We start from the raw sequence: 13,280 nt of genomic DNA on the forward strand, positions 1-13,280 counted from the left end.
ACTGGAGATCTTCCCTGTTGTTGATTTTTGTCTTAGGGAACTTAAACTCTGGAAGTCTCAAATGCTTTTCACATTACATTGGTATTCAAAAGGGCCAGCAGGATGGGACAGGTAAGATACTGAATGTCCTGGGCAAACTAATGGAGAGGCTGGTAAAGAGTTCAATCATTAAGGGCTGAATGTGGTACACTAGAGGAGGCTTTATAGAAAACAGCTTTTTCAAAACAAGAGAAATTGGTTTCAGTCCTTGAAGAGCTTACACATCAGACTGATAAAAGCAACCGTGTAGATGCCATCAAAATCCAAGGGGCATCATGCAGGGCTTCACTGACGTTGGGCTTTCAAAGCCTGCCTTTTGCAGTATTCCTAATTCCCAGGTGCAGTGAATGAAGAGAGACAGAGCCCGTCCCGGTGGGCAGTCGCAGGGAAGCCCGGCCGCCTTGCAGCGTCTCTGTTAAAGTTTCACCGCTCTCGCTCAGCTGTGCGGCGAGTTCTCCACTGACCCGAAGGAAATACCACCAAGACCTGAAGGCATCCAGCAGACCGGCAAAGGGGCTGCAGAGGCCAGTCAGGTGGTAAACCTGGAAGTTTTGAACTGGAAGAAGTGGAAACACGATCTACCGGCGGTGGGGTGGGAAGGGGCCATTTCCCATACAACCGGCTGAGACAACCCTGCAGGTACCAAAGGAAGGGGGCAGCGGGCCCGTTCCTCCCCGCCTCGGTGAGAGGGACGAGGACAAAGGGGGCTGCCGGGGCCCCTGCGGCCTCCTTGACCGGAGGAGGAGCAGCGGGAGAGGCAACAGCGGCAGCCCCCGCCCCTCACAGCGCGGCCCCCGCGCCCCTCACGGGGCGGGCGGCTCTGGGGCGGGAGCGACCCCGTGTGGGGCGGCGCGAGGCGTTCCCGGCGGGAATGCTCGGCGGAGCGACCGAAAGGGGCCGCGCGGGCTGCCGGCATGCCGGGGCCGCGCTGCCCGCAGTGCGCCCAGCCCTGGGTGTCGCCGCGGCTGCTGCCCTGCCTGCACTCGCTGTGCGAGCCCTGCCTGCGGCGCCTCGGGCCGCCGGAGGGGCCGCCGGGCGCCGCCCGCCCCGTCCTGTGCCCGGTGTGCGACGCCGAGGTGTCGCTGCCGGCCGGCGGCGTGGGCCAGCTCCCCCCCGACTGTCTGGCCGGGAGCCGCGCCGGGGCCGCGGCCGGGTGCGACCTCTGCGCTGACGGGGCGGCGGCCGGGCGGTGCCTGACCTGCGGCGTTCGCCTCTGCCGCTTCTGCTGCCGGGCGCACAGGTGAGGGGCGGCGGGGCGGGGACACCGCGGCTGGGGGGCGGCGGGCAGGGACCCACTCGGAGAGCCAGAGCAAGAACTGGCGTGTCTCCCAGTTTTTACCCACCGCTCACCACCCCTGCCTGGAGGATGCTCGGAGAATGGTCCGTAGTCAGGCGGGGACCAGAAAGCTGCCTGCATAGAATCATAGAATGTCTGGAGTTGGAAGGGATCCACAAGGATCATGGAGTTCAAGTCCTGGCCCCAAGACGGCACCAGGAATCCCATGTGCCTGCGAGTTTTGTCCAAACATTTCTTGAACTTCTTGGGAGTAGGTCCATCAGCCATGTTACTGGCCATTAAGTCCAAAATCAGGCCACCCCTTGCCTGTAGTGGTGTCCACATTCTGGTTTGCATCTCAGTTTAGTATCCCTGGGCAACAGGCATGGGTATGGGCAGGTACTAGCAGGATAACAGCCTCTCATGCTGTAGTGCCCCACTTTGAGAAGACATGTCTCCCAAAGGAAAACGGGGAAGTTAAGCTGCTGCTCTGTGTCTCTGCACCTCCAGGACCATTTACTGTGTGTATGTGTAAAGGCACCATTAGGCAAAGTGAAAGGAGATGCGTGGAAGTCCTGCCTATTGTGGTTGCTACCTGCTAGTGATCAACCCATGTGCTTGCCTGCTACATGTTGTAGAAGTATTGTAGGAAGAAGAGGTAACTGCAACAGAGTTAAGGGTTAAAGAGGAGAGGGGCGCAGTGGCTTGTAAGCCAAGCAGAGGGCAGTCAGCACTACAGAAGAAAAGTGATATAACGCCTGAGTGGCCTTCTGAAGCAACGAGGTGGCAGGCAGGGTCAGAAAAACACCCAGCAGCACGAGCCAGGGAAGCCTCAGCCTGAGTTACATAGCTCAGTCTATTCCCTCCACTTTTGCTGCTCCTTTTCACTTGATTAGCAGATTCTTTCCCCAGATGGAACTGAGACATTCCTCCCTGCCCTGCCCCCCTGCACATACTGGTGCCTGTGGGGAAAATGGTTTAGGCTCTTAGTTACCTTTCCACTCCGGGTGTAATTTTCAGCATACCATTCTGATTAGCTAATGCCTCATATCTCATGGAGCTGCTGAAGAGTGATAAGAGACCTTGAATAGCAGCCTGCTGCACTGACAGGAGTAACTGCAGAAGGGAAAAAGCAGCAGAAAATTTGTCCCTGTGACCCACTTCCAGTAGTATTCACTGCTATAATTTTTTCACCCCACCTGCATCTACAGACTCACTTGATTTAGTTGATGTCAGAGCAGAGCAAGGGCCAAGAAAAACCATTTTGAAAGGATTTCATGGTGTGTAGGGAAGGTTTCTATGGTTCTGAGTGCCATGGTTGCGCTCCTTGGAACAAGTGAGAGAGATCTTAGGCTGAAGTCACGCAACACTGGAAGGCTTTGAAAATGTGGTGGATTTTAGGGAGATTAGTGGGAAGCAAAAGGAGTAGCATAAGGGCCCGTGGTGAGGTTGCTCTGTGTTACCAGAGCAACTCTGCAGAGCTTGGTCCTTGGAGGATGTCTTTGCTTATGGCTTGGAGCTCCCATTGCAACTGCCACAAGTTATTAGTGAAGGAGAGGAGGGTTTTACATCCTTCTCAAAAACTAGCTGCCAGTGCCCAAAATAGCATGGAAATATTCTAGTGCTGCCCTGTGACATGGTAGATGTGTGGGTTATAACAGATTCTCTGTGTCCCATCCTTGGCCTCTTCTGAGCAGGACCTACCCTGAGGGGTATTAGAGCTCACTTGCCTTGTGTCTGAAATCAGTGCTGACCATGCAGTCAGGGAGGCTCAGGGAGCCTGAGAGCAGCCCCTAGTGAGCTCCTCCTTTGTGTGGAGCCTAGTTCTCAGGAGAGCATGAGTCCTTTCGGGGAATTTCAGTGGAGACAGGAGGGAGCAGTGCACACTACGACTTGCAGCTTGTACAGAAAGGCATTTGCCAAGGGTCTCAGTGTTTGCATTTTGTATCCAACATGTATAACATGACTGATGGTTGCTCCTGCCTAGGAGACAGAAGAAGACGGCCTCCCATGCTGTGACAGAGCTGGAGAACAACAAGGATTGCAGCCAGGCTGGGAAGCCTCTCCTGTGCCAGTCCCATCCCACAGAGGAGCTCAGGCTGTTCTGTGAGCAGTGTGACCAGCCCGTGTGCCGGGACTGCGTTCTGGGCAAACACCGTCAGCACCCTTGTGACTTCACCGGCAATGTCATCCACAGGCACGGGGACGCCCTGCGGGAGCTGCTGAAGAGCAGCCAGCAGCACATGGACACCCTGGAGGATGTGCTGAGCCAGGTCGATGAGATGGGCAGTGCGGTCCGCAGTCGCGCAGAGGCTGTGGCCACAGAGATCTGCCAGTTTGCCAGGGGCTACGTGAAAGCGATTGAAGAGCACCGGGACCGGCTGCTGAAGCAGCTGGAGGATTTGAAGGTGCAGAAGGAAAACCTGCTGCACTTGCAGAAGGCCCAGCTGCAGCAGCTGCTGCTGGACTTGAGGACAGGCGTGGAGTTCACAGAGCACTTGCTGATGAGTGGCTCAGATGTGGAGATCCTTGTCACCAAAGGGGTGGTGTCCAGCCGTCTGGCAAAGCTCAACAGCATTGCTTACAGCACCCACCCCAGTGTGGACGACAGGATCCAGTTCTCCCCTCATGAGAGGGCAGGGCAGTGTTGTGGCTATGAAGTTTTTGGGGCCATTCTCAAAGTGGTTGATCCAGCCAGATGTACCCTGCATGGGGAAGGTAATGGGGTGCTGTACAGCAGCTGAATGGGCGTGCGCTGCTTCCTGAAGTCACCCCTCTGCTCTCTGTACCCATACGGTGTGCAGCTTCTGGCACTGTTGGCTCTGCTATCCAGTCATTGACCAGGGGCAGAGGTAGAGCCCCAGCAGAAATTGCATTGCCTGTCTATGGGAGCTGTGCTGGGCGGGGAGCCAGGCAGCTTTTCTCATCCAGATGTGCAGGGTGTATGGGACTGCCCTTCACAACATCACCGACCTCAGCATGGGGCTGAAGCATGAGGAGGGCTCACTTGGGGGATGGGAATGGCACCTGCAGTGGCAGGACATGATGCTTTCTCGGTGGCCCTCAGCATGAGCCCAGGCAGATCCACTTTGTGGCTGAGTGAGGAGGTTCATTCCCATTATGATTTCTACTGAGATTGCTGTGGGAATACCTGGCATCGATGGTTTCATGGATTTTTGCTTACTAAGGACTTGGAGCAGGGCCAGCAAACAGATAATGTTCAGACCATCCCACAGAGCACAGCCAGCTCCGGTCAGTAACAGCCTGTGCAGGGCAGATGAGACAGACCCAGGGCTTCTCGGATCCCTCCCATGCCAAGCTGTAGTGTTTGTAGGTGTTGAATTTTTCTGGTGCTCCACACTGCACAGTGGGGCTCTTCCTTCTTCCTCTGGGTTGCATGGTGCATCTTGGGGCCTTCTGGGGACGTGCCAGCTGGGCTTAGAGTGACAGGAAAAAGACCCCCTTTGGTCCATACAGACCTCTGGGCTAAACCTGCCAACCTCAGAACCTATGGCTTCCACTCTCTCCTGATACCCAGTCATATGTTGACTTTCCCCTGTGAGTGGAAGGACCTGTACACCCCAGAAGCAAAGTCCTGGCTGTGCTCTGATGGGGCTGCAACTCTGCAAAGTCGGTGGGAGGTGGCAGTCATGGCTTGACTTGAATCCTTTTTAGTCCTGTTTCTTTCTGGTTTGGTTTTTTTTCCAGGTCTCCACAGTGCCCGTCAGAACCAGCTGAGTGGCTTTACCCTGCTGTGCAAGGACACCACGGGGGAGCGCATGGGGCGGGGAGGAGAGGCTGTGCAGGTCACCTTCACCCACAAGGACAAGAGAGACTGGTGGGTATTTCACCCAAGAAATCCCTGGTCACTGGCTTTGCCTTCCTGCCTCCCTTACCCTGGCTCCCTGCTTGCTTAGGCAGGTGGGAGGATGTGCTTGAGCAAGTGGGTCAGAATCTGTTGAGGAAAAGGCACTACTCTTTCTCCCACAGGTACAGCAGTGCTTCCTACTGGAAGCTGGACATTGTATGTCTTCTATGTAATACTTCAAGACATGAAGTATTTGGCTGGACAGTGATTGCTGAGATTTGTATTGAGTCTTTGAGTGATTTGGGCTTCTTAAAGGATTCAGCTCCTGGTGTGTGTTGCTAGGCAGGGTCAGAGGGAGCTGTTGTTCCTCCTAACTCCTCCCAGCAGACACCTGGGGCCCCTGCTGTTGTTAACACCTAGTAAGTGTAAGTCATTGCAAACCCTGAATGACCATCCCAAGTCAGACAGAGAGTTTACCGAACTCGTGAGCCTCTGACAGCTGATGGAAGTGCCTACTTCATGTTCTGGAGAAAGAATCTATATTGTGCTTTTGTCCTTTTTCCTGTAGTTGCAAGCGTTGAGTACTTCAGCATCTTTGAAGGTTTTCTAGCAAAAGCAAGAAAGGCTGCACTTGAGCTCCTCAGTGTTTCCACAAGGAAAATGACCAACCAGAAAAAAATATAACTGTTTCCAGACCACACTTGTCACTAAAGAGCAGCCAGGCACAAAAGCAGAACCAGTTGGCGGTCAGTTTTTAAGAAAAGTATCTATTACTTTGCAGTAGTTGGAACCGGATGTCAGCATTAATTTGTTCCAGGGACACTCATGATGGGATGGCCCGATGAAATAAAGGGGCAGGATGCTAAAACCCTTTGCTATGTTGACAAAGCACACAGAAGCAGTGCTAGCTGCACAGATGCTTATCAATAATAGCATTATTGTCCAAGAATATTGTTCCAATGTACCTTCCTTCCCTAAGTGCACTTAGTATGTAGGAGGCTGCACGCCTGAGGGGTTTGTGGATTTCTCTCAGTGGGATAGAGGTCGCTGTGGCCACATTCACTCAGTTTCTTTCTCTTGCCTGTATGCAGTTGCTGTATGGGTTGCTGGAAGCTGTCTGGCTTTGCTTTGAGGCACAACAGCTGCAGAAGAGCGTGAAGTATCACCACACAGTTCATGGCAGGAAATTATGTGGGCAGCTGTATTGATGTGAAGTGTTGGGGGTGGGGAATACAGATTATAAACTGTCATGTCAGGGGGCCCAGGAGACTGATTAGTGGGGATTAGCAAGAACACCTTCCTCTCTGCAGAGCTGCCTGATAATTGTCTGTGGAAAGCTTTCCATCTTCCTGTGGAGCAGGCAATTAATTCTCCAGTAACCAGCTGAGGCTTTCTCTCTAGCACTCTGTTCACCAGGGTTTCTTGTGAAACGGAATGAGCTTCACTACGAAAAGGGAGAGTTTACCATCAAGGACCTAGAACTCCTCAGCACTGAAGGGAGGAGTTGGGGTCAGTGCAGCTGGGACAGTGGTTAAAGTGATTCAAACCTACCTGATTATATCCTGTCTTCTTCATGAGTTTTTCTGAAGGTAACTGCTTGCTGAAGCTGTGAATTTACCCCATTTTTGTGGGCCGTTATCTGATGGGATAATCTGACTTGCAAGTGTGCTGTATGTCATCTGCTTTTTCGGAGTGCAGGTTGCTACAAATCCTTGCAGTGCAGCTGGCTTTGTGACTTCCTTTGTATGGTATCTGCAGCTTCCAGTAGCAGGGGTGTGTGAAAGCCACTCTAGGCCAATCTAGGCCAAACTCTGGTTTACACTTAAAGCAATTTTCTGGCAGTCAGTGACCTCTTGGACTTGTCTCTGTTCACAGTGCACTCAAGCCAACAGTATGTGATAATGGTGACGGGACCTACTGTATTTCCTACAGCCCTGAGGAGCCAGGCTTGTATGCTGTCTGTGTCTGTGTGAAAGGGCAACATGTGCAGGTAGCATTTCTTGTTTCTCTTGCACTGCTTCTTCTTTAGCTGCTTCTCTTTTCTTATGTACTTGCTTTAAATCTTTCTAAGGATTACCTCTACCGTGTAACAGTTTAAGGCTGGGCTTAGTGATCTGTGTCTGACAGGGTCACCCACTTCGGTGTCTGAGAACACAGACACATCTGACAGCACCCACTGCAGCAACCTGTCTTGTCCTCTGCAGGGCTCTCCCTTCACTCTGATGGTGAAGCACAAGTTCCGTGAGCACCAGGGGGTGTTTCACTGCTGCACATTCTGCTCCAGCGGAGGCCAGAAAGCCGCTCGCTGTGCCTGTGGTGGGACCATGCCAGGTGGGTGCTCAGCTTTCCCCATGCTGCTGGGATCTGGAGGATTTGTTGCACTAGGCCCTCCCTAGTGGACAGAGGTGTGAGGAGATACTTTGGCCCAGCTCCCACCTTGCACACGCACCAGGACTGTGGTAAACTGTGCGTGCACACATTCTGGTGGGGTGACTGCAGCAGTGAGAAATGCAGCAGGACACCCAAAGGGTCTTTGTGGTACATCCCATCGACAAAGACCTGAGCTGTGTAGGAGGTGGGGCAGGGCACCTCAGCCTTTCAGCCCTTCTGAGTGAGGCTGAGCAGCATTGCATCTACAGTGTTCCTGTTCCAGTGCTGGCATGCTGCGTTGCACAGTGACCAACTATGTACTCTAGAAAAGCCTCCGTGTTGAGGACAAGAGTTCAACACCCTTACTTGTTTAATCCCCACCAGCTTTCCTGTTCTTAACCTGCATGTGTCATCATGTGTTTTGCATGTTTTTAGGATAGAACTGACCCCTTCCTTTTTCTGCGATTGATCTGTATCTTCGGCCATAGCTACAAGCAGCTAGCATGGGGTTCTGGATGCCCATGTATTGCTTTATTCAACTGGCAAGGAGACAGAAATCTTCAGCTTTCCCCAGCAATTGGGATGAGTTGTTCTTTCTTTATGGATCCCTGGCAGTTTTGGCCTTGAATATGCTGTGTTCTCATCAGCACATTTTAGAGAGTCCTAGGGCCAAAGCCTGTAACACACTGGGATTTTCTGGCCCGCTTTGGGTTCAGCTGCTGGTGCCTCTTCTCTTGCAGGTGGGTACCAAGGCTGTGGCCATGGACACAAAGGTCACCCTGGCTGCCACCACTGGTCATGCTGTGGACAAGTGAAGGAGAGCTCAGAGTGTTTGTGTGTGCCACCCAGCGACACCTCCCAAAGGAGTTTGCTCAGGACAGTGGCACTCTGAGCATCCAGGTGAGCTCCTGGGAGCCCAGGCCACTGCTTCTGGCTGCTCCATGAGCACAAATGATCCATGAGGATCCACATGATTGATCCCTGCATAGCTTCACTGCCAGCAAACAGCGTGATGGGTGTGAGCTGAGAGGAAGGGATGAGGGAAAATAAAACCGTGCCTTATGTTCCACCCAGGAGTGTGTATGCAAAGTTATTTTGTGCTCGAACAGGAGCAAATTCTGGGAATTGTACTGCTGCCTGCACTTCTGAGGACTTGTGGCCCATGGGGATATGCTCTAAGGGGAAACTCAGTCTGAGCAGTTGCCTCACAGGAGGGTCAAGATGTGTCCCACTTTGTAGGGTCAACAGCCTCTGCTGTCCTCCTTGGTGAAGTCAAACCTGCTCATTGGGGCACATTCCAAAGGGTTTGTGGTCATGCCTCGGAAAGGCTTGGCACCCTGAATATGGCTTCTACCTCCCTGTCGGATATGCATCTGGATTCCAGCCTTGGATGTGTGCACATAGCACACTCATGCTTCTGGGAGCTGCTCTTTGTTTGCAACTCCTACACTTTCTCCAGGTAAACTGTAGTCTCATTATACCCTGCCTGCAAAAGTAGGAGCAAGGCAAGTTAGTAATGTATCTGCAGGAAGTCCAAGAAAAACTCATGGCTCTGATGGGAACAGGAATTGGGAGTATCATTCACCTGGTTTGTGTGTTCTCCATGAAGATGATGTGGGACACAGTGCTCCTGGGGGTGATGCGGGAGCCAGGGGAGTGCCCAGCTCACCAAGGGAAGATCTGGGGACAGTTTGAGCATCAGTAGGAGTCACAAACATAAGTTTGCAATTGTCTGTCCAGAACTGGAGCACAGGAGATGCAACACAGCCAAACTCCCGAATTTGGCTTGTGCAGCCTTGGCAAGGCTCTTTTTAGAAGGAGAGCTTGTCCCATTTTCCATAGGGAAAGGGGGATATATGTATCTCCTGGGCTTGTACACATGCTATCAACCCGTATTTGGGGAAATGGCATCTGTGATGAGGAAGAAGAGGCACTTCCCTGGAAGGGCAGTTGCCAACCTGCTGGCTGCTGCCAGCTGCTTGCCTGGGTGAAGCAGACACACCTTTCTTTACAGAACACATTTGTGTTATTGAGACTGGGAACACCACTGCCCTGGGGGTAACTTTGCTGGTAGGTGTGTGGCTAGGGGCTCCTAATTCTGCCTGAGGAGCTGGGCACAAAGGTCCGACTGTTGGTCACTCAGGGAGAGGAATGCTGCTCCACTGTCAACAGCACGGACTGGTTCTTGCTTTCTGCATTCTCATAGCTGGCTTGTAATAGTAGAAACCTGCACTGTTTGCTTGCTCAGCCTTAGAAGTCTCTCATCTGTTGTTTGTTCCTCTTACAAAGCCAGTTTTGGAACTTCTTCCCAGCAAAGGAGATAGATATCCTTATGCAAATGCTGTTTATAGCTTTCCATTAATCATCCAGAATGGGCTGTCAAACAATCAGAGGAAGGTTAGGCAGTTTAAATCTCCAAGTTGCTGACTCAACTTCATTGAAATTTCAAAGTGAAAGTTTAGTTTGAGTTAACCTTTAATGAAACAAACAGTAACTCATTCTCATCTTTGCTATGTACAGAGTCAGTGCTCAGTGCAGAATGTGATGTAAACCAAAATGCCTAATTTTTTGGGTCTATTTCTTGCCCCCACCTCACTATGTGTGTTGTTTTTTCTCAGAGCCTCCATGCTGTCTTGCAGGGGGAACACATAAGGCCAGCACTACCTTCTAGGCACATAATTTCTGTCTAAAAACATCTTAGTCCTCTCAGACAGAGGAATGTGTTTTCTCTTGGTGTTAGGTATCCCTTACACACCCTGTCGCTGACATTTTCCAAGAAGCTCTTTGTCAGAATTACACCAGTGAGCACATAAACCCTTCAGGGAACTGCAGCTCTCCATGTGACATGGGCAGAGCAGTTTTCTGACAGCTTGGGTCAGGCCCTGGTATTGCGTTTTTCTTTTTGTTAGACTTGAAGGCTCAGTTGGTCCCAGAGATTAGGAAATATTGGCCAGCTACCACTGTGTGTTTGGCCCAGGAGGGCTGTGCATGAGGATATCTTGAAGAACCATGTTCAGAAAAGACTTTTAATGACCTTTGTCAATTTTTTTTTTTTTTGGGGGGGGGGGTAGGTGTGAGTGTCCTACCATTATTTGCCAGCAGCCTTTGCCCTCAGTCTTCATAATTCAGAGTACTTTGCAAATGAATATATCCTTCTGATCTGCTGGAGTCTGACGTTGGACCCCAACAACCATTCCCAAGATGGGCTTCCAGTACTCTGTTGGTAAACAGCCTGGGTCAGGTGGTGGATTAGGAGGTGTAGTTAGTCTGCTGGGCTATATGACATTATTTCTGTCCAGCTGGTCCTTGAGATAGTAAAGGTATTTTCAAGACAGACATGAATGCTGTGCTGACAGAACTGCAGTGGTGGATATTGATATTTTTTCCTCAGGACAAAAGCTCTTGTTGATAAAATTGCCTGTCTCCAAAATTTGGGGAAAAAATTGGGGGTGAACATGAGGAATGGCTTTGGGAGGCAAGAGAAGGAGGATTTACTCTCTCAATAGGGAAAACAGAGTGTAGCTGGAAGAGAAACCATCAAGAACAAGACTCTGGAAAACATGGATGCCTGGAGCCTGAAAGACTCCATGTAGGGCCAGGAGTCAGGCTAGGATATCTCTCCTTTCTTAGAGGCAAACCACAGTGGTGACACAACTGCGCTTGTGGCTCTGTTCCATGAGTGTCATTTTGTCCCAGAAGATCTCAGGAGCAGAGCAGATTCTGGCTCAGATGGGCATCTTGACCTTCCCATGGCAGAAGGGGATTCACAGGGGAGCACTGATGGAAATGCCATGTCAGGATAGATCCTGGCAGATCACATGCAGGGTAGAGGACTTCGTGTGTTTGCAGCCCAGGATGGCTCAGCATCTCCCTGTTTTGAGAGACAAGGGCTTGTTCTGAGTGCTGCTGCTTCCAGCTTCCCTTCACAGGCAGATGAGGCTGATAACAGATATTGTCGATAAGGCAGCGTCAAATTCTCCTTCCAGATAACTGGTGTTCTCATTTATTGTGATTCTCAAGCATCTCTTGACATCATTGTTACAGATGTGGGATCATAAGGCTGGAAAGATGTCCTTCATTTTGGGTCAAACCCCAAGAATAGCTTTCATCTCTTTCAGCTTGCTGACTGCCTACACCTCTGGAATGCTCTGTCAAACTTGGCTGCTGGTCAGCTTGCCACAATTCCATCTTCTCCTTCACTGATAACTCCTGCAGCGTTCCAGTGACACTGAAAAAAGGTGTGAACATTCCCTAGGCAGGGGAACTCTTCTGTAGGGTACCAGCTGGTGGGCCCAGCAAACCTGGTAGTACTTTGTGCCTGCTGTTGCCTTCTCCTCAGTGAAGGCAGCTGATGTGTCCCAGGTGTCCACCAGCTCTCACTGATCATGTGGGACCAGATCCTGCTGTCACATGTGGTTTGATTTGCTAATACAAGATTGGTTATAGCTGGGCTGATCATGTGGTCAAAGATCCTTGGTTGCTTTGGGAAATCCTGAACAGCTCTTGGGATTTTTTTCCAGCATGAGCATTCCAGCATGAGATGCTCAGAAATGAGCAGAAGTGAATGTGGTGTTGCCCTGCAGAATGGGACTTGTCCTGGTCCTGCTGCGATTGCCTGTGCCCGAGAAGCAGACGTGTTTTTCCAACATGGAAGTAACCTGATACCTGAGCAATGGGGTGTGCTGTGGCTGACCTGGTGTTAACTGAAAGGGGAGCTGAAAGGGGACACCTTGTCTGCCCACTGCACACAAAGCTGTAAATCAAATGTCACCACACCCATTAATCTCACCAAGGACAACAGGATATTTCTTAAATTTGCATTTCCCACCAGGCCACTGTGGCCTAGAGCTGTTCTTAGCTTCTAGTACTGTCCTGCTAAATTATGAGAGGCTTCATAATCAGCAGAATGCTAACAAATAAGTGAGGATTTTTTTTTTTCCCCCAGATTATCATCACTGACCTTGATTTTAACCTCTGGTTGTTGCAGAGAAAGTAGTTCGAGTTTTTTAGGTGTTCCTAGTTCCTCTGGGCATCCTCATCTCTGCATGGGAAAGCTGTTCACCCCCACTAACCATCCAAACTTGCTGGAGATAGCTACAGACTGTCAAAAATCCCCTTTTCCCCATTCTCCCTGGAACACAGTCCAGATGTAGATGTCAGGATATGCAGGTTCCTTTCGGGAAACTGAACACGGTGGTGCAAGCTGCCTTCCCTTTTCTACTCTTTCACAACCTCTGCCCTTCTCAACCTCTTATGCCCAACAGCTGCTCATCCTACCCCCAATCCTCATCTGAGGCCAAGCCCAGAGGGAAAGACCTGCAGGGTGTTGCAGGTGCCATTTTCTTTCCTGTACGTGTTTCCAAGTGCACCACAATGGCAGACCTGAGGGCAGCAGGAGCTGGCCTGGGGGGGGAGAGGTAGTTTGGCCCGAAGGAGTTCAGTGGAATTAAACAGCAGTCAGAAAAGGGGCCACTGCCAAATCTGTGTAGCTCTGAGAGCACTGCTGACCCTGGAGGAGCCTCATAGCGCAGCACAGAGAGTCTGGGGAGACTCACACTGAGAATGGGGCCAGGAGGGGGGCCCGCAGGTGGGACCCCTCTGCCCAGTCCCAAGAGAATGGTTGGAGATTTTTGTAAGGACACCTGAGCTCGTCCTGCATATGACACAACCCCTCTGTGATGGCTAAGTTGCAGATCTCCTGGGACACTCGTGCACTCTAACCCCAGGATTAGCTGGCTACCAAACCACAAGCTGTGCTATTTTTTGTCTTAAATAAGACATGTTTCT

At 51.3% G+C, this 13,280-nt stretch overlaps 1 protein-coding gene across 1 annotated transcript; it reads left to right on the plus strand.

Annotated features, from left to right (window-relative positions):
- Positions 1–953: 953 nt before the first annotated feature.
- Positions 954–8,482, plus strand: TRIM45 (tripartite motif containing 45; the record flags this gene model as incomplete). The annotated part of the gene is made up of 6 exons (XM_082278026.1): positions 954–1,279; positions 3,303–4,033; positions 5,024–5,153; positions 6,999–7,113; positions 7,328–7,454; positions 8,234–8,482. The coding sequence occupies 6 exons, from the start codon at positions 954–956 to the stop codon at positions 8,383–8,385; spliced, it is 1,581 nt and encodes a 526-aa protein (XP_082134152.1). The 3' UTR covers positions 8,386–8,482.
- Between the last annotated feature and the right edge of the window lie 4,798 nt (positions 8,483–13,280).

The sequence above is a fragment of the Coloeus monedula genome (genome assembly GCF_965178545.1).
Source record: "Coloeus monedula genome assembly, chromosome: 3".
NCBI classification, from domain to species: domain Eukaryota; kingdom Metazoa; phylum Chordata; class Aves; order Passeriformes; family Corvidae; genus Coloeus; species Coloeus monedula.